Here is a 25,192-nt window from a genome sequence, read left to right as displayed (position 1 = left end):
GCCCACGCCCCGCCCCGCCCCGATTATAGCTGATGACTCAGGGCGGAGCTCCGCATCCAGCCCGCGTCGCCGCCAACTTCTCTGGATGGGACCAGAAGTTTCTAGCCGGCCAGTTGCTACCTCCCTTTATCTCCTCCTTCCCCTTTGGCAGCGAGGAGGCTATTTCCAGACACTTCCAGCCCTCTCCGGCCACGTCACCCCCTCCTTTAATTCATAAAGGTGCCCGGCGCCGGCTTCCCGGACACGTCGGCGGCGCTCCCGACTTTCCGCTCCGGCCGCGGCCAGCGAGCGACCCTACACCTGGAGGTCCGGCACCCCGCGACCCCGTGACCCGGCACCCCGCGACCCGGCACCCTGCAACCCAGCACCCCGGCGGCCGCCCCTCCGGGCCGACCCCGACCCAGCATGAGCGCAGCCACCCACTCGCCCATGGTGCAGATGGCGTCCGGCAACGGCGCCAGCGACCGCGACCCCCTGCCCCCCGGCTGGGAGATCAAGATCGACCCGCAGACCGGCTGGCCTTTCTTCGTGGACCACAACAACCGCACCACGACGTGGAACGACCCGCGCGTGCCCCCCGAGGGCCCCAAGGTGAGCAAGGCCCGCGCCGCACCCTTGCCAGTGGCTCCCCCTCCACCTTCCCCCCAACCCCCCATCGACGGCCAGTCTGGGGACAGGGCCGGGCGGGGGCGGCTGGACTGGGCCCGGCTGCTGGGGACGCGAGGCGCCAGGTGCCCGCCGGCCGCAGCCGGTGCCTCGGAGGTCAGTGAAGGCCGCCTGGAATGCACGGATCCCCAGAAGGACTCCAGCTCCCAGGGGGGTCGGCCTGCTGCGCCCCCCACGAGCCCACTCTCCAGGCCCGCCCTTGGCCGGCGTCTGGGCCAGTTTGGGGAGCTTCCCAAGAGGACTGCCCTTCCTGGGCCGTGTTTGGTTTCCGGGGGTCGGGCGGGAAGCGGGACCCGCGCGGTGGCACCAGGTCCCGTCCACCGGCTCCATTCGAGGGGCCCTGGGCCAGGAGACGACGGGTGGCCGGCCTGCTCAGCACCAAGGCCCGGGCCAGGCCCTGCCACGGTCTCCACCCGGCTTCCAGGGCTCAGATCCTCCTTTCTCTCTGCTGACCGTGCTTTGGCAGACGCCAGGGGACCGTTGGCAAGCTTCTGTGGGGGTCCTTTAGGGTCTCTTAGGAATTTTACATCCTCAAGTTCCTGAACTTGGTTGAGGGTATCTTGAGTTCACTCCCACCTCAGGCACAGAGTGACTCAGGAGACTGATGTAAATGCATTCCTTTTCTTTATTTTTTCCCTTCTGTATTTGAAATTAAAACTCTATTATTGTTTGAAAGTTGTCTTCACTAGGAATATATTCTAGTATGACTTGTTAAAAATAAGATGCAATCTTCCAGGCAATTTCTAAACTGAAGATGTGAGACTGTCTCCTAGTTGACTATTGCCTTAGATACTGCCTCACCCTGGTCAGAAAGAGATTTAAAAAAAAAAAAAAAACCAACACATTCCCTTTCTCGTTATGCTACTAAAATATTTAGGATTTTTTCTTATCCCCAATACACAAATAATTTAGTAGTAATACTTTTGTATTAGAAGTATGCCTTATTTACATATACGCAGGGGTGTATATACTACTTAATCCTTAGAACCATGAAAATTTGAAAATATAAACTTGGAATGAGTCCGTTAATTTAAAAAATTATAACTAATTGTACTGCTCTTGTAATTTTCTATAACTTTGAGCTTTTTCAAAACGTAAAGCTTGGCAAAAAGAAATAGTCTGGGCAAAATAGAAGACATAAAGAGCTGGTAAGTTATTTTTAAGATTTAAAAATTCACAGAATTAAAAATGTTTTATAAACCATTGTTTTAGAAGAAAAAAATCTGTGTTAACCATCTTCAGTTTTATGCAGCTTTTTCCTTTAAAATATTTATGAAACTCTGGTGCCCAACAGTGAGATATTGTATAATCAGCAGCTTATACTTATGAGAAATTAATTGTATATTTATTTCTGAAAATTATTTCAAGAGGCTGTAATTAGCTGGGATCGACATAACCATGTATTCCTTTCGCTTGTCTGTTCAGCCCATTATTGAGTGAAACTAAAGCTCATTTTAAACCAGCTCTGTTACTGCAGACTGCAGGGGTGTAGATCTTTACTGAGGCCAAACAAACAAAAAAAAAAAACCCTGTCTTTTTGAGGCTTCCTTCCTATAGAGACAGGAAGAGTCAGAATCCACTGGCGTCGGTGGTGGTGAGTGTAGGTCAAGTAGGAACATATCCACTGTGAGTTCAGTGTACATGCCACATTGCTGGCGCTTGGTTTTCGACGTGAAACTCACCCAGCAGGTTGAGATCTTACGTATGATGGATGGGTTAGGCTGTGGTTTTACAAACTTTTTCAGGGGGTGGGGGGGAAACAGGTTAAGTTACTGTTATCTTTCTCAACAAGTAGAACATAAGAGCTAGTAAATCAGAAGTTTGATGCCATAAAAGTTGATTTGAAAATTTAACAGAATTTTAAAGTCGAAAGATCGTTTAAGATCTTTTAGCTCAGCCTCTCTTTTTCTGAGAAAGAAACCCAGAGAGTTCACATGTGTTTCCAAAGGCCATTCAGCCAGGACCAATAGCAAAGAGAGACCTACACCGGAAAGTCCTAATTAAGAGGCAGTTTATTGTTCAGAGGAAGGTAGAAGAGTCTTAAATTTCTTAAATTTCTATGAAATTTAAGTGTGAACTGCGCAGGCTGGAGTACTTGATTGTTTTTCTGCCCTTCTGACTTTTGTGACTACTTGGATGGTGATGGCTGGATGTGATCAACTCAAAAAAAGAGCTGCTTACCAAATTAATTGAGATTTCTCAACGTGGCACTAGAACATAAGGAGAAAACTAACATTCACTTCGTTAGCTCTGTGGGCTTCATGGCTTTCAAGACTGTGCTTTGATGTACACAGAACAACTATGTGACTAATTCACTTTAACTTCTGTGAATGACACCTCACTCCAGAATAAATACAATGGAAAATAAATACAGTGGAAAATCTTTCAGTCAGTTCAGTCGCTCAGTCATGTTTGGCTCTCTGGGACCCCATGGACTGCAGCATGCCAGGCTTCCCTGTCCATCACCAACTCCCGGAGCTTACTCAAACTCATATCCATTGAGTTGGTGATACCATCCAACATCTCATCCTGTCATCCATCCCCTCTCCTCCCGCCTTCAGTCTTTCCCAGCATCAGGGTCTTTTCCAATGAGTCAGTTCTTCGCATCAGGTGGCTGAAGTATTGGAGTTTCAGTTTCAGCATCAGTCCTTCCAATGAACATTCAGGACTGATTTTCTTTAGGGTGGACTGGTTGGATCTCCTTGCAGTCCAAGGGACTCTCAAGAGTTTTCTCCAACACCACAGTTCAAGAGCATCAGTTCTTCAGTGCTCAGCTTTCTTTATAGTCCAACTCTCACATCCATACATGACTACTGGAAAAACCATAGTCTTGACTAGAAGGACATTTGTTGGCAAAGTAATGTCTCTGCTTTTTAATATGCAGTCTATGTTGGTCATAGCTTTTCTTCCAAGGAGCAAGTGTCTTTTAGTTTCTTGGCTGCAATCACCATCTGCAGTGATTTTGGAGCCCCCTCCCCAAAATAAAGTCTCTCACTGTTTCCATTGTTTCCCCATCTATTTGCCGTGAAGTGAATATCCTTCACTAGCACTTTATATCAGAAATTGGTTTCTTAATGTGGATTGAGAAAAGAGCTCTGGCAAAAAACAAAGGATCATTTTAGAGGAACTGAGCTAAGAGGACCCTCTGAGCATCCTTACCTTCCAGGGAAGATGCTGTCAGTCAATAAAGAGCTACTCACCGAACATGAAAAGCAGAGAAAGCCGTCTTCAGGGGAAGACAGTTTCTGGGGTGTTTGCAGTTTAATCATATGGGTAAATGAATGAATTTCTTGGAAAGAAGACGACTAGAACTTTGTGTATGGTTTAGTTTTATTTGCTGTTGTCTTAGAGTTGATCCTCTCCCATTTCCCTGAGGTGTTTAGAGTGACTTTTTATCCCATTTTTAAAGAGGGGGCAAGTGAAAGTATCTTGCCCTTCACTGCAGAGGCAGGACAGCTAAAGGCAAAGGCTTTGGGCCTACTCCAGCTCCACTCTGAGAATCTGAACCTCCCCACCTGCAGTCTTCCTGGATATCGATTTTCTGCATACGTCTCCTGGCAAGTTCCTACCAGTCCAGGCCCCTTCTCTGGAAGAGGGCTTGGCATCGTCTTTGAGATGTACAGTTTCTATGCAGGCCGCTCCTTTGGCTCGCCTTGTGAAATAAACAGGCCAGATGCTTTGGAGTGTGGCACTGTGCCGCTCCCTTGCAAACCTCCCTGGGCAGAGGAGCAGGGCAGTTCTAGCTTTTCTGGTCCTGGAGGTGCCTGGGCACGGATTCCCAAGCCTGGCAGTCTCCAGGGAAGCCTGAGGAGAACACAGGTTGCCAGCTGTGCGTACTCCCTTGTTGGGTCCAGGTTGTTCAGGGTAGGACCTAGAAATCTATATGTCAGAAAAAGCTGCCCTGTTGGTTCTTGATTCTGGCGCCCGGGCACTTGGGAGTCACCAAAGGACAATGATCCCACATCCTAGAGGGGGTGGCGTGGGGGAGCTATGACTTTGTGTGCACCTGTGTGAGCCTTGGCATCCTCAAGGGAGCCTGCTTCGCATCTAAACCTGCAGAGCTATCTCCTGAGCCTCCCTTCCTTCCTGGTGAAACTCAGCAGGTGCCTGAGTTTCTGGGGGTGACGATGAGGGTGGCAGGGGGAGGGATGGAGCCTGGCAGGGTGCCAGTGCCAGGTGTGGGGAGGTGATCCCCAGACCCTTGTGAACCCCAGGAGAAGCAGGCCAGCTGAATCTCACCAGTCATTTGACAGATTATCCTCAGGCCCTATAGGGAACAGATAGGAGCATCCTTGCAGAGGAACTCAGAGCCGGTTTGAGTTTCAGCTGAAGCAGAGACCCATTTGTTCCCCTTCACGTTCAGGAGAGCTTCCTGAATATTCCGAGAGATGAGATCATCTTGTGGTTTGCAGATTGATCGCAAGCTCTTGTGCCTCTTAGAATCAGAACACAGGAAAGGAGCGGCCATTCTTTCCTTTGTGTTTCCAGCCAGTTGCAGTGACTCTGGAGCAAATGTCTGTATCACAGATGAATAGCAATTTGCTGAGGGTTTGTTGATAAAGAACATGGCCAAACAAATACCTTTGGAGCCCAGCTCATCCAGGACCTTCGTTCTTCCCTCTGACGAACAGTCTGTGTTTGGGCTATGCAAGACCTGACCAATAACTTGCCCCCTGTGTCGTGGCGTATATTTGCCCGTTACAGGGGGTAGAGACAGCGTACAGGAACTGTGGCGGTGGTTGACGTTAGCCAGGGCCGGGAAGGCTTAGCTGTTTGATGCTGCTGCTGGGGCTGCCTGTGAGTCAGAAAGCTTCATACCACCCATGAGGCTTGATTAGCGTTGTCCTCGTTTCTGGAATGACACACAGTTGCCTTATATAAACCACTCTACACGTTGGTTCCTTCCCATTGACATTTAAAAATGACCTGGCATTTTTCGTAAAAATTAGGAAGCCATGCATAAATCCAAACCTACTCTTTCTCCTTCATAGTTTTGCTGTGTTAATGTTGCTCTTAACATGTTTAAGACGCCTTATATAGAGAAACTGGGAGAGCAGCTGAAGGCTTTGCTTATTGGGAACCTCCGAGGATCCTCTAGTGTTGATGAACTGCAAGGAAACCTCTCTCATACCTGACAGTAGAGTTCCCCAGGCGCTCGCGGCTCCCCGTGGCTCGTGAATCAAGTCTGCATGCCCGTGGTCCTTTTGTCCCTCAGCTCTCAGACAAAAAGCTGGACTTTTGAAGCGAGGCTCCAAGTCCCCTCCTTTTGCAGATGTGAAAGTTGATCTCCAGCCCTTGTTTGGCATCGTGCGGCCGGGTGAAATAGCTGATGTTGTTCAGTCTTCACATATTTCTAGGACGATTTCTTTGGGGGCCTCGGCAGCTTTTCAGCCAGTCAGGCAGCTCGCAAAAGCTTAATCAGAATTTCTGTAGGAAGGGAGGAACTAATTTTTCCCGTCTGTCAACGCCTTTGCAGACATGTGCCAGACACAGGTGGGTGCTTTTACAAACCTTATCTGTTTAAACCCTCAAAGGCGCTCACGAAGGTGGAAGCTGTCAGATTCACCTTATACACGAGGAGACAGACGTGGAGAGAGGGGAGGTGCCTGGCCTGAAGCCCGTCAGCTGTGACAGAACAGACTGTTGTGAGCAGAGCTTTGCCTCCACCCCAGGTGACAGACAGACTCGCTGCTAGCAGGCCTGGCTGCTGCTTTAAACTTAGACCTTTATACTCCGAGCTCGCAGGGCACAGCCCCGATTTTAAACAGCCTTGAGTCCATCTCCTACAGCTCGTCAGGCACATTGGCTCCTTTCCTGAGCCTGGGTCTGAGCTGAGAAGACGAGCCCCGGTCTCCACTCATTCATCTCTGCCGAAATTTTTTGAGTGCCCGCTCTCTGCAAGTCATGGTGTTAAATGTCACACAGAGGACAGTTCTGCCTCCTTCAGGGCCATTTTCCCCAAAGCGTTTCCCCCGTCTCTCGGATTGGAAGCAGCCCATCCCGGCTCTAGATGCCACATTACTTCAATTTGAAACTTTCCTCCAAAAGGCAGCACGTTCCTGCTTTGCCTCAAGGTCACGTCCCCGTGGGCTGAGCGTCCCAGAGGCAGACTGCGTCTCTTTCATCTCTCTGCCTCTTCAGGGCCTGGCAGGGTCCACAGGGTCAGTGTGTACGACTCTGCTGTGCGGAGAAGAAGAAAACGTGGGCCTGGGCTCCGGAGTGGACAGGCTGTTGAAGAAAAGCGTCCCTTACTGACGTGCGTGTTGTGGGAAGCCTTCTGTCGGTTCCTAAGCGGCGTCAGCCTCATCCCCAAACATCTCCCAGTTGCCGGTTCCTTTTTATTGAATTTCTGAATGGCCTTTTCTCCACAGGGGACGTGGGTATTGATTGCCTAAGTTCATCTTTACATGTCTGGATGTCCCCGCCAGTGACACAGCGTCTTAGAGCCGGCCTGCCAGGGAGGTTGGTTGCTGTCGGCAGCCAGACGCCACTAAGCCAGGGCTGTCCGAGGAGCCTGTCTCCAGTTTTTCCGTTTGTGAGGCTGGCAGTAAGGTCAGACACTGCAGAGCGGCGAAGCCTGTTACTCACTGTCAGTTCTGAAGAGCCCAGGATTGCAGATTGCTCGCTGCCTCCATAATATAGTGTATAGCGTGTGTGTACTCAGTCATGCCTGACTCTTTGCGACCCCATGGACTGTAGCCCACCAGGCTCCTCTGTCCGTGGGATTCTCCAGGCAAGAATATTGGAGTGGGTTGCCATTTCCCACTCCAGGGGATCTTCCCGACCCAGGGGTCGAACCCACGTCTCTGTGCCTCCTGCAGTGGCAGGCGGATTCTTTACCACTGTGCCACCTGGGAAGTCCTATATACATTGAGTGCCCCCTGAGAGCCCCCCCACCTAGAGCTGCGTCCTGAGTGAGGGAGATGAGACTTAGCCCTGAAAATTCCCTAGCATCCTGTTGAAGAACAGGTATTTCCTATTTTGAAGTAACTTCCTTGGTTTCTTGAAAATTTAAAGTAGAATTGTTGTGTTTTTTTCAGTTACGTTAAAAATTCTTTCTTGGACAAAGAATGAATGAATGAATGGTTTAGAAGTGGAAACGGCAGGAAGACAGGAAAGAACATGTGTGTAGCAGGGAAGGCAGCCACATGGCTTTTTTGAATGTTCCAGATTATCCCACGGAGCCCAAGGGTCAGAGTAGGACCCAGCTCTGCTGCTGGGCTGGACCTGGGTTTGCTTCCAGCAGAGGCCCTGGACTGGGCCTGAGGAGTCTCCGGTCTGTGGTGACTCAGAACTGAGTGCCCCACTCTTGCTGCCCTGCCTCAGCCAGGCGGTGACTCAGCATTGAGCCTTGGCTCCCTGGCCCGGAGCACACTTGAACTGAATGTTCCAGGTCTGCGCCTCAGCTCAGCTCAACTCCACCAGGCGAAATGAAATGCTTTCCCTCCTGCTGCGAGTTCACCCCCAGGAAGACGAAGGGTTTGCAGACATTCGTTTGACCTTAGCCACCAACAGTCATTAATCCCACAGTGTACAGGTGTGGCAGGAATAGCGAAAGGGTTCACATGTCCGGTGGTCTCAGGTAAAATCACTCACCTCCCCACCCCCCAGCCTCAGTCTCCCCTTCTGAGAAATGGGCGTACACCAGTACCCATCCAGCAGGGTTGTGAGGAGCCAGGGCCTGACCTGAGACGTGTGTGCAATCTGTGGGGAGAGCCCCAGGCTCCACCAAGAAGTCGGAGGGGATTCTCGGAGAGGGGCTCTGCTTCCCCACACAGTAGAGAGTGCTGGCTGGATGTGGGTCTGCCGATTCCCAAATGTGCATGAAGTCTTGTTTCCTGAGGCAAGGGCTCCTCTTATGGCCCCTGAACCGCCTCAGCTGATTGTCCTTCCACCAGTGTCTGGATGCCCTCAGCACCCTTCCCTGGGGGTTCCTAGGCCCCTCGTGGGGGATGCACAGGAGCTGGGCAGGAACTCAGCGCGGGCGTCAGCCTTCTGGAGCTTCAGCCAGACCTGCAGCCCACAGCCCCAGCAGCTTGTAGCCTTGGCCCCAGATCCCCTGCCCAAGACAGGCCAGGGGAGTTGTGTGTTCTGTGTTCTTCAGGGAGAGCTGTGTTTACCCTCAACCCTGTCTGATCGAGGGGAGGGTCTCTGTCTGGGCCTGAGGACAGTGCCAGCAGCAACCAGGTGCCCAAGGGTGTTGGGGGGGTGGCATCGGCCATATGCACAGGTGTTCTGGACCCTGACCTAAGGGGCGGAAGGAGAGGGAGGGTGTTTCTAATTTTCACCATCCTCTTGAGGGAGTGTGGTTGTTGGGAAAGGAGTGCTTTGAGAAGCTGCCTAGGTGGGGAGGAGTCCCTCCCCCCCACCCCCCCGCAAGAAATTCCTCCCAGGGCTGCCACCATCTGTCAGTCTCCCCTTGCTTGAGCTGTGGTTGATGAATTGGAGATTTGACTTTTTCTTCTATTGGGGAATTGTGTTTTGTGCAAAATACATGTCCAGTAAAGCTAGCACCCTGCTACCAACAGATGCTATGCATGGCTGGCCTCTGGGACAGAACCTTGAGAAACCAGTGGAAACGTACCCATGGGGGTGAAGGGGTCTCTTTCCCTAAATTCAGTCAAGAGTTTGCTTCCTGATATGGAGATTTCAGGTACTTTTCCGTCTGTGACTTGTGGCTTTAGATTGATTAAAGCAGATCCCTACTTTTTTTTTTTCCTGAGGAGGAAGTAGGTAGTTTTTTAAATTCCCTGAAGCCACTGAGTTCAGGAGCTGAACTCCCATGACCCACGGTTTTCTTCTTGGTTTTGCAGCCACTTCCCCTGTGACCTTGGGAACCCTTGAAAGGGGCTCCAGGGAGTGAGAGACTCTGAGCTCTGAGCACTCTCTCCAGCAGGGGACATACTCGGCTGTGGCCTGGAGATGACTTACATGCCATGGAGGACACCCTGGGGATGTTGAAGGGACATTAGCAGACTTTCTACTCCTAGGCGACTCCTTCTGCCCCAGCCTGGCTTGACTCTTCCCCCTGGGCCTGAGGGGCACGTGTGCAGGCATTACAGTCACTGCAGACTGGGTGTTGATTGTCTGCAAGGCAGCCCCTCCAGGGTTGGGGGCCTCCTGAAGACAGAGGAAAGTGTAGGGCTCAGGCCTCTGGAGTTGTCTTTGGCTGTGTTTGCTTCCAGTATGAAACATTAGATAACATGTCTTAACAGAGAAAATGGCATCCCTGCTAATTAGTGCTCTTAGGACTCTCAGATAAAAGGGCTTCAAACTTTTAACAGGCTCATTACCAACTTGGGTGAGACCACTGAGGAATCAAACCTGAATTTACAACTTTCTGAACAGTAGGCCCAACCAGCAGTTGCTTGGGAGAAGCTGGGTCCATCAGTCACTGTTTGTGGACTGGAAGAGCGCGGTTGTACAGGGCACGGGACAGCTCAGAGTTCACAGAGACTTTCTTGTGCCGTACTTCACTTTAATTTGGCAACAGGCACGGGGATTTTTATAAGCTAGGGGACCTGAGTCTCAGTAGCAAGGAGTCCTGTCTGAGAGCACATAGCTGGCAAGCAGCAGGGCGGGACTGGAGTCTAGGATGGCAGCTTGGAGATCGGGGCTCACGCTGGTTCATTCCTACCTGTTGGGACACAGCTGTAAAGAGAAGCAATGTCATGTTTTTGAAAAAAAATTTCCCTAATAAAAGCGCTTAGGGACACCCATCTCAGTAATCCCAGGATCAGGGCCACATACTTCTTTTAAAAAAATTGCTGTTAGAATATAGTTGATTGACAATACTGTGTTAATTTCAGGTGTATAGCCAAGTGGATGAGTTACACATTAACTATATCCACTCTTTTTAGATTCTTTTCTCAGGTAGGCCGTTACAGATGTATTGAGTAGAGTTCCTTGTGCTATTCAGTAGGTCCTTATCAGTTATCTGCTTTATGTGTATATGTCAATCCCCATCTTTCAGTTTATCCCCCCTTCCCTACTGGTAACCATAAGTTTATTTTGTACATCTGTTTTGTAGAGAAGTGTACCTACTCTAATAACAGGTATATTAGATAAAACCTTCAATCACCTGGGACTAGATTGCTTAGAGTGTAGACTTGTCCCATCAGGAGTGCTGTAAACAGACTTTGGTGGATGTGGTCTTTGCTTATCATTCAGAGTTTGCCCGGTGTCTCTTAATGTGCCCCCAAACAGGGTTGGGGGCAGTGGACGAGACCCTTTACCACACTCTAGTGGGAGCTTCGAGTAGGTATCTGTTTATATATCACATTGGCAATAATTCCTGTTTCTTTTCTGTGGCCTATAATACCAAACGGAAGGTTTTGTAGGACCTTGAAGCTCGGGTCTCTGTGTGCACTTTAGAAGGAAGCTTTTCTTTTGTTTTGCTTCCTGCCTGAGAGAGGCAAGCCCAAGCCACTTTATTTTGATCCAGGTCCTTGCTAAATGGGGAGTCCCTGGATTCTTACTTCCCCTCATCTCTTTTTTTCCCCCTTGTTTTAGAAGTCTTGGAAGTATCATTAGTAAAAGTCACTAGCTGACAGGCATGAGGCTCTTCTGGCCTAAAAACCCAGTTAATAGAGTGTGTCCTACTTAAGATTCCAGGGCTGTCAAGGCGGTGGTGCTCTGAGTTGCCTCTGTGGCTGTTCCCCTTCATTCAGATCGTGGTTTGTAGCTGCTCCGCCCACGTTTTAAAGAACACGCACTGTGGAGCTGAGGTTGGGGCTCACGGGGGCACGGTTTTCAGGGCTTATGGTCCCAGCCTGCTTTTGAGGTCCCTAGTCTACTGTATAGCACAGGGAACTCCTCCTCTTCCTGAAACTTCAGGGCGCCTTGAGTTCCAGCGATTACTGATGTGATTTAACTGAGTACAGTTAAGAGTGATCATTTTTAGATTTCTGCAGCATCAATTTTTCCTTGTGTTTGAGCCTTATGTAGGTGTTTACAGCTAGGAGAGATCTTGGAATCAGAAATCAGGGAGAAGGTCAGCTGGAAGGACCCTCATTTAGAGCTGTGCTCCCAGGGCCGTTGGGGCTGGGTTTCCCCACAGACCTTCTGAGTCAGACTTTGTTAGGACTGAACAGCGAATCTGCATTTTTTTTTTTTTTTTAATTTCCTGGGTGTTCCAGACGCCCCTAGAGTCTGAGAACCACTGCTTTATAGCACACCATTTCACAGCTCAGGAAACTGGAGGTGGGGGGGTAGGAGTAAGCTGCTTCCGTAGTGCCGCCTCAGGGGCAGAGCTGGCTCTGGGACCACGTGCGGTCTCTTTCCAAGTCTACTAGCTGTCCCTTAGTGCCCACGCTGTTACTAAAAATCAGTGGTGAAGCGTAGTCATCCTCTCAGAGTCCCTTGGACTGCAGGAGATCCAACCAGTCAATCCTAAAGAAAGTCAACCCAGAATATCCACTGCAAGGACTAACCCTGAAGACGAAACTCCAGTACTTTGGCGACCTGATGCAAAGAGCTGACTCACTGGAAAAGACCCTGATGCTGGGAAAGATTGAGGGCCAAAGGAGATGGGGACCGCAGAGGATGAGATGGTTGGATGGCATCACCAACTCAATGGATGTGAGTTTAAGCAGACTCCAGAGATAATGGAGGACAGAGGAGCCTGATGTGCTACAGTCCATGGGTTTGCAAAAGTTGGACACAACTTAGCAACTGAACAACAACAATGAGTAAATAAGACCTGTTTGTAAGCCACACCCTTGTCCCAGCTCAGAACCTGACCCCAGGCTTATCTAGTAATACCTGGTATTTGCTAGGGCAAGTTTTGGCTCATCTCAGGCAATTTTTCCTGCTTTTCATCCTGGCCTTCTCGTGGAGTTGTTTGGCACCTGCAGAGGATTTTAACATAATGCCCAAAGAAGAAGAATTGGCCAGTTCATTTTATAAATTAGTGCAGTGAGATAAGCAGTGGAGTCAGGCTCTGATTTCCTAATTGGATTTTGTATGAATGTATTCCTGATGGCTCTGCCCGCAGATAAGGGTAATGAGCTGAGCTGCCTGGAGGGTAATTCCTGTGATGCTGTCACCGATCCTCAGGAAGCGAGGCAGGCGGCGGTGGGGAGGCTGGCCCGGCCATCGTCCGCTTGGCCACTTCGCTGGCACCCCGTCCCTATCGCAGGGCCTCGCAGGAGCGAAACCCCCAGGAGATGGAGGCCCTAGGCCCCAGCAAGGTCAGGGCGGGCCAGGTAGTGCGTCTTCATGACAGATGCCGGCCAGTATAACCAAGAGGCTTGGGCTTGAACTTGAGAACACTTCTTACGGGACTAAGGAGACACGTTCTAGACGTTTTCTAGGAGAATTAGAAATATATAAATAGATATTTATTATATACATTTGAATGTATAGAAAGAAAGTGAAGTCACTCAGTCATGTCCGACTCTTTGCGACCGCATGGACTGTAGCCCACCAGGCTCCTCCATCCATGGAATTTTCCAGGCAAGAGTACCTGGAGCGGGTTGCCATTTCCTTCTCCAGGGAATCTTCCTGACCCAGGGATCGAACCCAGGTCTCCTGCATTCCAGGCAGACGCTTTACCGTCTGAGCCACCAGGAAAGCCATTTGAATGTATACTTATTTTAAATACATGGTTATATAAATACTTTAATATAAATGGCTCTCTGGGGTCCTGCAGTTTGGTTCGTAGTCCTGAAGCATTTGTTGCTGACAGGGCTCTAACGAGAGCAGAGTGGGAACGGAGGCGGCATCAGCACCCTGTGCGGACCTTGTCACGGGTGGGCGTTTCACTCGGGTTTAAATTTTCGTTCATGGAGAAGTGTTAGTTTTCTAGTCCATAGACGTGAGATGGTTTTTTTAAACTTACCTCAAGCAGTGTTTTCTAAACAAAGCCTGCCACACACCCCCGCCGCCACCCACCAGAGTATCAGGGCGCCTGCCTTCTTTTAGACACGACAGTCATGAAGAGATGCGTGGGGTTTTTATGAAGCGGCATAAATGAGCCGTTTGTTCACAAGGAACCGGAAGTGCAGGCCGCAGATCTATAGGAAAGCAGCCTCCGGGCCCCTCCCAGCCTCCCTTTTTTCCAGCTTGGCCCCTGACGCCCCCGCCCCGGCCTACAGCGACCGCGCTTCCCTCCACTGCCCCAAGACCCAGGCCAGGTACTGGCTGTGCTCTCACAGCCCCAGGGCAGGCGGAACTGCTCCTCTGCCTCCTCCCCTTCTTCCTTCCTTTTTTTTTCCCTTTCCATTTTCAACTGAGGCACAAAATATATTTGGCGAGATGCATAAAATGTATTGGCAGGCCCGCCCTCGGACCTTCTGGATCCAGGGGCTTCCCCCAGGAGTGGCCAGGCCTCACTCAGCCAGGCCTCTCTAAGGTTTCCAGGCCCCGGGAGGCTCTGAGGTGGAGGCACGGCTAACAGCAGGGTGGTGGGGGGTGGCCGCCCTCGGGTTCAGCCTGGGTGGACTGAGGCAGGAGATGGGCAGCGTGGGGGCTCCAGAGACAAGGAGACTGTGAGAAACTGCTCTTATACATGGGTGTACACTCATTTATCTCCACCACCCAGAGAGAGAGAACTTTTCCATCTCCTCAGAGGGTCCCTTCCCAGACGACTACCATTTCCTCCAGGTGTGTCCATCTTCCTGACTCCGGTTACCACCGGTTAACTGAGTCCTTCAGATTTGATTCCTTTGATCCCTGGGCGTCTTGAGTTGAAGCATCCTGTGCCCATTTAAGAAGGGAATGTCTTTCAGCCCCCTGGGCAAACCCCTCACCATGGGTGCTCGTAACAGCTCACTACAGACCTGTGAAGTGGGTGTTGCTAACTCCACGTTCTAGCAAAGGGGATTAAGGCTCCGAGAGGTGAAGAGACTTAGCGCCAATGAAAGAATGGTTACTAACAGAGCTAAGAAAGAACGGGAGCCCTCTTTTGGAAACCCCACCCTACTAGAAAAGCCCAGGTGGGCCCCTGTGCTCTCCAGGCGGTCGTCCTGTTTGTTCCACGCGGCCCCGGCCGGCAGGGATTGAGCGTTGCTGGTTGTGAACCATCGTACCCAGTAGCTTGGGAGCAGGCCGTTCACCAGGGGCCAGCCAGCGGATGAGGGCTGCTAACCTGCCCATCTCTGCTCTAGTGCGTGGCCAGGAGGAGGCCAGCAGGGACACCGCCCCCAGCACTTGTCCAGGCTCCGCTCCAGGCTGGAGGGATGGTGCCCCAGGGCGAGGACGAGGTGCCTAGCCGGCCTGTGATGAGTCAGCACCCAGCAGCACGGGCCTCCAGCGCTGCTGCTGCCTTCCTTCTGGTGCCCGTCTCGTGGCAGGAATGCGCTTCTGAATGTGACGCCTGGACCCACTCCCTGCTCTTGGATGACCCGAGAGTTAAGCACGCTAAAATAATGCCGCCACCCTGAGCACGTGGGTATTCTAATCTGAGAGTACCGCCTGTCTGCCGGTGTCCCCAAGGACACGGCAACACTCGGGCCTCTCTGGAGTGCTGGGAGGCCCACTGGGGTGGCGAGCTCAGCAGGAGGCCAGAGAGAGGTTCACAGGTCTGAAAGATCTAAGGTCCAGGGCTTGCCCTCCTTGTGACCAGCTTCGCCCCAGAGGGAATAGAGCCTCAAGCCTTCTGGTGTTTGCCGTTCAGGGGGATGCCTCGTAAGGAGGCATAATAGCTTGTTCACTTGGATCCATGGAAGTGGCACGAATCCTCAGCCCCCTCCTCTGTGAAAGGACCCTCTAGTGCTCAGGAGATGGTCAGGACAGAAAGCCGCAGGGGTCCCTGGCTTCAATTGCCCAGCCTTTGCTTGGTGAGGAGTGACATTGCCTGGTGAGTGACTGGCCAGCCTTGTTGTCTGAAACAGGATCTTTCTCTGTGGTACATCTGGAACTTGGCCTTCTCAAGGGTCCCAAAATAGCCAGGCCACTGAAGAGAGAACTTCATGAGAGGACATAGGAGGGACCCCAGCCACTCCTCGCCAAGCAGGCTTTGTTGGCATCACAAGACCAGCACAACTAATCCCCGGGTTTTGTTCTCATCCTGTGCTTCTTCTGCATTCCTCGGGTATCTCCCTTTCTTGCCGCTTGTTCTGAAAATATTCCTGAGGAGGCTGCCTGCCCGCCGCTGCCCCTTCTCTGCAGATTTCTGAGCTGTAGCCTGTGTCGAGGGTCCCCTGCGAGTCTGCGTTGTCAAGAAATGTGAGCACCATTTAGGAAGCCGAGATGCTGGCTGTAATCCCCTTAGCGAGTTAGCATTGAATCCTCCTAGCATCTTCTGATCTGGGTCTCTGAAGGTTTGGGAGGCTGTCGGGGACTCCGCTGTATGCAAGGCTGCCTTGTCATCCAGAACAAAAACCTGTTACCAGCTGGGGAAACTGGGACTTCTCTGTGCCACAGATACCTTGCTCATCTCTTGCTTTTTCTTGATGCTTCTCATTCTTAAACTGCTGGGCCAGCAGCAGCTTCAGCAAGGGAGGAGGGGTCTGGAAGAAGTAGGGGATCGGGGGAGGTACCCACAGTTTCTGTGCTCAGCTGTCCTGGCTCCTGGCTGGCAATGTGGGGCCCAGAGTCACTCTGGAAGATCGGAGCACGTGGCATTATGCTTTCTCCTCCTCAGGGCTGTTTCCTTCTCAGTTTCTAACAGGTCTGTGTGTCTCCTCTCACTTTTAGGAAACCGCATCCTCTGCAAATGGGCCTTCGCGGGAGGGCCCCAGGCTGCTGCCCACTAGAGAAGGTCATGCCGTGTACCCTCAGCTCCGGCCAGGCTACATTCCCATCCCCGTCCTCCATGAAGGCGCCCCGAGCCGGCCGCACCCTGTCTTTGCCTACTCCCAGCCCGGGACGCAGCGCTTCCAAACCGAGGCTGCTGCAGCAGCTCCCCCGAGATCCCAGTCACCCCTGCGGGGTGTGGCGGAAGCCAGCCAGCCGGATAAACCGAGTGCACCAGTGGCAGCTGCTGCAACGGCCCAGCCTCCAGCTTCCCATGGACCCGAGGTAAGGAGAGGCCTGGCTCACAGGCCGATATGACCGTGACCTGTGCGGGCAGGGGGAGGGATGGCGGGGAGCTGGGTTTCATGCTTCCTGGGCTGCCCCGGACCACAGATGACACCAGACCCTCATGACAGCCCCGTGAAATGTGGGGCATCGGGGCCTGGCCGGCATCACACAGCAAAGATAGCTTGCTGACAGCCCCATGTCCCCCCAGCATTTCACAGGCTGGTTTTTCTGATGAGCAGAGATTGTGGTTTGTTTCTGAAGCTCAGGAACTGGGGCTCTAGAAGGGGTAAACAGCTTGGTCCAAAAACATAAAGTCGGAAGTGGCATTGCAGGGCCTGAAAGCCTGGCCTTTTGGCTTCCCCTATGACACCCCTCATTCCCCCTGAGCTTTCTGTGTCAGAAACACAGACTCTGTGGCATTTCACTCAGTTCAGTGTTCACGGGTGAGTGTTAACTGCTCGGAGCTACGCTGACGTGAAAATGAGACCACATGCCTGCCCTCACAGTGTCCACCGTGTAAAACAAAGCATAAAATAATATTTTCAGACTTTAAGTCTGAGGTCAGCATTTCCTTGCACTAACATTTAAAGCATAGTCCTTAACCTGGTTCTTAGCTGAGACTTGAAGGCCAGTCGACCCCAGCAGGTACACTGAGCCATAGGCCCTCTGGGTTTTCCTGTCAGCACACCATCCCGCTGTGTCCCCCGCACTGCTCTTGAGCAGAAATGCTCACTCCAGGTGAAAAACATAGTTAATGGAGGCGTCAGGTGGTTCAGTGGTAAAGAACCCGCCTGCCAGTGCAGGAGAGGCAAGAGACGTGAGTCGGATCCCTGGTTTGGGAAGTTCCTCTGGAGAAGGAAATGGCAATCCACTCCAGTATTCTTGCCTGGAAAATTACATCCACAGAGGAGCCTGGTAGGCTGCAGTCTGTGGGGTTGCAAAGAGTCGGACGTGACTGAGCACACACTTCACAGGAGGCACTTTCCCTTTCTTGGAGAGGTAGTACCTGCATTTGTAATGATTTTGTTGTAAAAATCAAAAGTGATGCATCAGTCAGAGAAATCTTCACAAATTTAACCTAGCAGGGGCCTTAGAAGCCAGCTAGAGAAACACTCTTCTGCTCTTCCAAAATAGAAAGTAGGCGGTCAGGAAGGGAGAGAGGCCTGGCCTGCCTCGGTCCACATGGGTAAGCAGGAAAAGAGTTCAGGAAAGCGGAAATGAAGTGACAACAATAACTAAAACTTAGTGAGCACTTCCTGTGGGTGGTGCTGGTGCCAGACACACCCGCTGATTCTTTTATAGAACCTTCAAGTCAGTCAGGTGAGGAGGGGTTACTCTTTTCTGTACTTTAAATGCAGCTCATTAACAGTAAAGAATCTGCCTGCAATGCAGGAGACCAAGATTCAACCCCTGGGTCCAGAAGATCCCCTGGATGAGGGCATGGCAACCCACTCCAATATTCTTGCCTGGAAAATCCCATGGACAGAGAAGCCTTGTGGGCTTCAGTCCATGAGGTCGCAAAGAGTCGGATGCAACTTAGCGACTAAAACAGCAAGGCTATCGGGCTGTTGAGAATTTGAGCCCAGGCCTCTTGACTGCTGAATTCCCCATCTTACCAGTACATGTAGACACTGGAAAGGCTTAACAGGTGGGAGGTTGTGTTAAACCTGCCACCCTGAGCAGGCGTGTACAGGGGGCAGAGTCGGCGAGCCAGGCAAGGAGGGTTCACAGGGCCATTTGGCTGCGTGTTCTGTGTCTTGCAGCGGTCCCAGTCTCCAGCGGCCTCAGACTGCTCCTCGTCCTCCTCCTCAGCCAGCCTGCCCGCCTCCTCCGGCAGGAGCAGCCTGGGTGGTCACCAGCTCCCCCGGGGCTACATTTCCATCCCTGTGATACATGAGCAGAACGTCACCCGGCCGGCAGCCCAGCCATCCTTCCACCAAGCCCAGAAGACGCACTACCCAGCTCAGCAGGGCGAGTACCAGACGCACCAGCCCGTGTACCACAAGATCCAGGGGGATGACTGGGAGCCCCGGACCACGTGGACTGCATCCCCCTTCCGGCCTCCTGTCCGGGGTGCGTCCAGCCGGGAGGGCTCTCCAGCCAGAAGCAGCACACCGGTGCCACCCCCACCATCTGTCCGTGTGCAGACCACGGTCGACAGGCCTCAGGTATGGGAGTCGGTGTCGCAGATGGGCTGGGGTGGCATCTCTCCAGGGCTGGAGGAGCTCTGTGCAGGTGTCCTGGGTCCCCTGCCCTCATCAGCCCTTCCTGGGGAGACGGAGATCCTGGAACAATGCTGGTCACCAGCAGAAATGCGGGTGAGGGCTGTGAACCTCCGGTGCCTTCTACAGCTTTTGCTCGTTCTTTGTTGCAGCTGCTTCAGGGGCAGAGTTCCAACCACCATGATGGGGAAAGGTGGGCAGAGCACAGCATCACATATCTGGGGCCCAGGTGTCCTCTGCCCATCATGCCCTGCCACTCCCCACTCCCCACTCCAGCTGCAGCCTCCATCTCATGCCTCACGGATACCCCTTTCTGCACCCTGCTGGCCCTTTCATCTGTTGTCTCTTCTCTTGTTTCTTTCCTCACACTGAACCCACTTTCTGAGATGCCTCCACAATCTAAACTTTTCCCATCCTTCAGGGGACAAGCTGGTCTTGCGGCTTCCATGCAGCCTCCTCGTCTTTTCCCAGGGTGCCTAGTCTCTTACAGCTCAGCATCTGATTATTCTATGCATTTTGGAAGTGTTTATCTGCTCTCTTCAGCTCTGCTCTGACCTTAACCACAGGCAGCATGTCTTACCCTTTGCAGTAAAGGACCGTGTTGCCTGGCTGATGCCCGGCCGGCTGGGTGGCTGGGAAACCTTCCCGCCTATCTGGTGAAAGTCACAGGCAGTGCCCGTTTAACCTTCGGTAGAGGCGTGCACTAGCTTTCCAGGTGGCACTAGTGGTCAAGAACCCAGCTGCCAGTGCAAGCGATATAAGAGACGCAGGTTCGATCCCTGGGTCAGGAAGATTCCCTGGAGGAGGGCATGGCAACCCACTCCAGTATTCTTCCCAGAGAATCTCATGGACAGAGGAGCCTGGTGGGCGCAGTACATAGAGTTACAGAGTCGGTCATGACTGAAGCAACTTAGCACAGCACACAGCACAGAAGTGTGCAGGCACTGATCCCTGGGGGAAGCAGTCTTCTAGTTTTAGAGCCGCAGAATACCCAGCAGTCAGGGCCCCTCAGCTGCTGAGTGAATTCTTGACCACTGTTCTTAAAAGGAAAGCCCCCGTTAAACAAATGGAGGGCATCGTCTTCCTACGAATGGGGACACTGTCCAGGGCCCTCTAACAGAGTGTTTTCCTGTTGCTGGCTTTTGTTTTTGTTTTGTTTTTGTCTTTTCTATTTGGAAATGATTCCAACCTTACAGGATGGAGTCCAGTATACATAAAGGTCATGAAAGCAAAGATTCAGCCATATTCACTGTTTACATTTTACTCCATTTGCCTTGTCATTTTTCCTCCCTCCACATATTATGTATATTTTTGTTTGAGATTTAGTTATAAATAACATGCCCCTGTACCCCTAAATATGACAGCAGATGTTTTCCTAAGAGAGCTACCTTCTCATTCGTAACTACATTAGAAATATCAGATGTAGGACGGTTAACATCCTTACGACATTATTGTCTCATACACGGTTCATCTCCACATCTCCTTTAGAGCAGTTTCCCCTTTGTTCTAGGATGTAGTCTAGGATCATGAGCCCTGCATGCAGGTGTCACTTGCCTTTAGTCTCCTTTAATCTGGATCAGTTTCTCAGTCTTTTTCTGCTATCATGGCCTTGAAAAGTTTTGGAAAAGTACAAGCCAGCGGGCTCACCCCCTCTTAAGTGTTTCTAAAATCACTTACTCAGCTATTGCTTTAAAGTCCAAGGAGAGGCGTGTGGCTAGTTCATGAATGCTAGGGGCCAAAGTTGAGGACTTCTGGTTGGCAGAAGAGATTTGATGGAAAAGGAGGCTAGTGGTGTTCAAATAGCCAAGCGTCCATCAGATCCTTACTTAAACTCAGTAATCCTTTCAAATGGGAAAGAAGTGCTCATTTGCAAAGCTGGCAGTGTTTCCTCTCATATCTTTCCTATATATTTTGTGTAACTGGTGAAACAATATGTAATCCTATTTCCGCTTAATCTTACTTGTTTGTATTGGCCTACCTTTCACAGCTTGTTCAGAGATCCCATGTTGGAGGCTTGCAAAGATTTGACCTAATTGAATATTATAGTGGGATTTAGTGTTTTTAATATAGAGTACTTTACAAGTGTTATCATCTAACTCCTATTTCCCAGTTGATGAAATCAGAGTGTGTGAGATTTTTTTAAGAGGGTTTTAGATATTCACTTGAATGTTGCAGGCATAGTTCATTTTTTAGAATACGCCTGTAGCTTATAGTCACGTTAAAGAGTATCTCACGTTAGAGTATCTCAGTCACGTTCAAGAGTATCTCAGCCTCTGTAGCCGTGTCGTCAGTGTGGAGGTGCTGCACTGTGCCAGTATCAGCTGTGGCACAAATGCGTCCAAGCAGAAGTCTTCCAGGGTTACCCGTTTGGGGCATCTTGCTTATTCTCAAAAAAATACATCAGTCTGGGCAGAAACCACAAGGCTGTCATAGGTTTAAAAAAAAAAAGACGATTATAACTTTGCTGAAACAGGAGCTGGGAAGGTCACACCCTGAGCAGAGACTGTCACACAGAAGGGGTCAAGTGGCAATGATTACTCCACGGCTCCATCCCCTGATAGTCAGTCACCCAGGACTTTGCTTTGAGCTAAAGTGACTCAGGAGTCAGCATGAATTGGGGTATTTTCCTTTTGGAAAAATCGTGTTGGTTTTCTTTTCATTGCCATAAGAATTCCATCTCCAGAAAAAGTTAGTAAGAGCTAACAGACTGAGAGCCCGAGGTAACAAACGGAAGCGTAACAATGGATTGGGTACATACAAGGCATGTGTGCTAGTCACGCTAAGTCTCTCGGTCATGTCTGATTCCTGGGGACCCCATGGACTGTAGCCCGCCAGGCTCCTCCGTCCATGGGATTCTCCAGGCAGGAATACAAGAGTGGGTTGCCATGCCCTCCTCCAGGGGATCTTCCTGACCCAGGGATCGAACTCACATCTTTATCTCTTGTGCATTGGCAGATGGGTTCTTTACCACTAGCCCCACCTGGGAAGCCCCATAATACATGATGAATACCATATTTTATTGTTATAACTGGTTTCAGTTGACTTTGAAAATCTCTTTTATACTGTTAAACTTTTTAAAAGTCGTTCCCATTTCCTTCTAGTCAGTACTAGCTACAAATGACCACCTGTGACTCTCAGCCGTTAAAATTGTCTGTGTCCTTGCCTCTTCCCCACAGCCCATGACCCATCGAGAACCTTCGCCTATTCCCCAACCTGAAAACAAGCCAGAAAGCAGGCCAGGCCCAATTGGACCAGATCTCCCTCCCGGACACATCCCGATCCAAGTGATCCGAAAGGAGGTGGATGCTCAACCTGTTGCGCAGAAGCCCCCGCCTCCCTCTGAGAAGGTGGAAATAAAGGTTCCTTCCGCTCCTGTGCCTTGTCCTCCCAGCCCCGCCCCTCCTACCATCCCCTCTGCCGTCCCCTCTCCCCCTAAGAATGTGGCTGCAGAAGAGAGAGCAGCCCCCAGTCCTGCCCCTGCGGAAGCTGCACCCCCTAAACCAGGAGAGGCTGAAGTGCCCCCAAAGCATCCAGGTGTGCTGAAAGTGGAAGCCATCCTGGAGAAAGTGCAAGGGCTGGAGCAGGCTGTGGATAACTTTGAAGGCAAGAAGACGGACAAAAAGTACCTGATGATAGAAGAGTATCTGACCAAAGAGCTACTGGCCCTGGATTCGGTAGACCCAGAAGGACGAGCTGATGTCCGCCAGGCCAGGAGAGATGGGGTCAGGAAGGTTCAGACCATCTTGGAAAAACTTGAACAGAAAGCAATAGATGTCCCGGGTCAAGTCCAGGTTTATGAACTCCAGCCCAGCTCCCTTGAGACCGATCAGCCACTACAGGAAATCATGGAGATGGCTGCAGACAAGAGCAAGAAGAGTGCTGGAGACGGAGAAGACTCCAAAACCGAGACCCAGCCGCCGGAAGCCAAAGCAGCAGCAGCTCCAGACCCCAGCGGCACAACAGACACAGCTGCTAACCCGGCAGCACCATAGTCTCCACGAAGTGAAGGGTCAGCCCTGGAGACTGGGAACTGATTGTGTGCTTTAGGGAATTAGAAGTTGCATGCATTTCAGGGACTTAAAATCAGTTGGTTTTTACTCTTCATAGCCGCTGGGTATGCAGTAACTTGGGTGGAGGCAAAACACACTAATAAAAGGGCTAAAAAGGAAAATGATGCTTTTCTTGTGTTCGTATTCCGTACAAATAAAGAAGTTGCTTGTTACAAGTTTAATAACCCCATAGCTTGTTGTTTTGAAGCCTTCTCTGTATGGGCCCCACGTGTTAGCCATGGATGTGAACTGTCTGTCTAGCTCTGGATTGAGGGAGTTTTTTTCGGCTGGGGGAGTAGATGGGGAGTCAGTTTCTCATCACTAAATATGAAGCCCGTTTTTCAGAAATGTTGCCATTTTAATGGGATGATTTTTGTCATCTCATAGCTATGATACTTTCGATAGAATAAAATGTGTAAGGAGCCATAGAAATATCTGTATGTGGGATGACTTTAATGCTATGTGTAAAAAAAAGGAAAATAAAGTAATAATGTAACTCAAAATGTCTTCTGTGGTTCCTGAATTTTGAAGAGTGGCAGCATCAAGATAGACTTGCACTGGCTTCAGAAAAAATAAACAGCGGGTGCATTCACAAGCATGCTCTGGGATTTGTGACGTCCCTACTGGTGAGATGAGAAAAGGAGTCTTGGTCATTTTTCTGTCTCAGGTCGCAGCTGGAACCTGGGAAGACCCAGGGCTATAAACCCAGGTAATGGGAATGTGCCCATCGCACCTCTCTGACTGCCCCAGCCGAGGTGCCTCTCTGCCCACCTGGCCCCAGGCCACGTGCAGGCCTCACCAAGCAGCTGCATGGGTTCAAGAATGCACAGAGAAACCAGTTCCCAGTATTGCATGAGGTTGGCCCACGCCTTCCTGGAGTCCAGGTCACTGGGGCTTGGGCACGTGTTCTGTGAGTGTCTTGGGGTCATCTTGATCTGACATTTCTCTGAGTCACCAAGCCAAGCTGGGACCAGGTATATCTTCGCAGATTGGGTTCCTCGAAGTCACTGGGGTTAGGGATCAGATGCACTATGAAGCCACAGGAGGGGAAAGGATCTTTCTGGACTAATGTATTTTAAGAGCTTGGGAAATATCCCAGCCCCAGAATGTATACGTTTTGTCACACATAAGTGGAAATTGAGAAGAAAGAGAAAGATGGGCCTGAGATAGAGCTGTGAGGAAGCCTGCTGACTTGAGTCCCTGAGCTGAATTCCTCATGACTGTATTGAGTTTAATATTGGTGCCTGACAGTGCTGCACAAAAATACACTCCGGTGTGCTTGCCACTCAGCTTCATGAGAAAGGCTGAAGTCATTCCCATGGGAGTCCGCCAACATCTTTACGCGGTGAACTCATTTGAGGAGTATAAGCTGACCGCTAACAACAACACTGATTCTAGAAACACAAAGTGTGTAAATAGAAAAAAGCCTTCTGGACTGTTTTTTTTACTAGATGAATCAATGTAAAGAATGTGACCATCTTTTTGATGACTTGGGCATCTATGCTCAGTTCAGTCGCTCAGTTGTGTCCGACTCTTTTCGACCCCATGGACTCGAGCATGCCAGGCTTCCTTGTCCATTGCCAACTCCCTGAGCTTACTCAAGCTCATGTCCATCAAGTCGGTGATGCCATCCAACCATCTCCCATCCTCTGTTCCCTTCTCCCTCTCCTTCAATCTTTCCCAGCATCAGGGTCTTTTCCAATGAGTCTGTTCTCATCAGGTGGCCAAAGTATTGGAGTTTAGTTTCAGTATCAGTCCTGAAACTCCAGTACTTTGGCCATCTGATATGAAAAACTGACTCACTGAAAAAGACCCTGATACTAGACCCTGATCCTATACTCAGTGGATCTCAACATGAAGGCTTCTTATGTGGTCACTGAATGAGGTGGATATTTTATCCCTGAAGATCAGGTAGTCCTTTGATGCAGTGAGAATGTTTTCAGCCATCAAAATTAGATGGCATGTGGGTATTGGGCAGGAGTTACCCAGCCTGTGTTGGTGGTCCCTTGGCCTTGCATGGTGGTGACAGGCTGGTTGTAGGGCTGGATGCAAGGCTCTTGTTAATGTGCCTATCCTGCCTCTGTGGAAGTCAGGGACATAAAGTCAGGGACAACTGTCTCCCTAGTGTCAGAGGGGTTCGGCATATGCCAGTGCTCTTTAAGAGAACGTTTTAGTTCAGAACAGTCTTAGAACTCCTGGGATCAAATCAAAGCCTCACGGAAAAGCTCTGGAACAGTGGGCAGTTACAGAGCCTTTTCTTTCCTGGTTTCCTCAGCTGTAACGGGGTGG

At 50.8% G+C, this 25,192-nt stretch overlaps 1 protein-coding gene across 1 annotated transcript; it reads left to right on the top strand.

Annotated features, from left to right (window-relative positions):
- BAG3 (BCL2 associated athanogene 3) lies at nt 1-23,406 on the top strand. Its single transcript, XM_018041528.1, has 4 exons — nt 1-591; nt 16,306-16,629; nt 18,396-18,800; nt 22,031-23,406. Exons 1-4 carry the CDS (start codon nt 406-408, stop codon nt 22,844-22,846), a joined length of 1,731 nt encoding a protein of 576 aa, XP_017897017.1. The 5' UTR covers nt 1-405; the 3' UTR covers nt 22,847-23,406.

The sequence above is a fragment of the Capra hircus genome, chromosome 26 (assembly GCF_001704415.2).
Source record: "Capra hircus breed San Clemente chromosome 26, ASM170441v1, whole genome shotgun sequence".
Lineage (NCBI taxonomy): Eukaryota > Metazoa > Chordata > Mammalia > Artiodactyla > Bovidae > Capra > Capra hircus.
The sequence above is the reverse complement of the archived record's forward strand: the minus strand, read 5'-3'. Positions and strand labels throughout refer to the sequence as shown.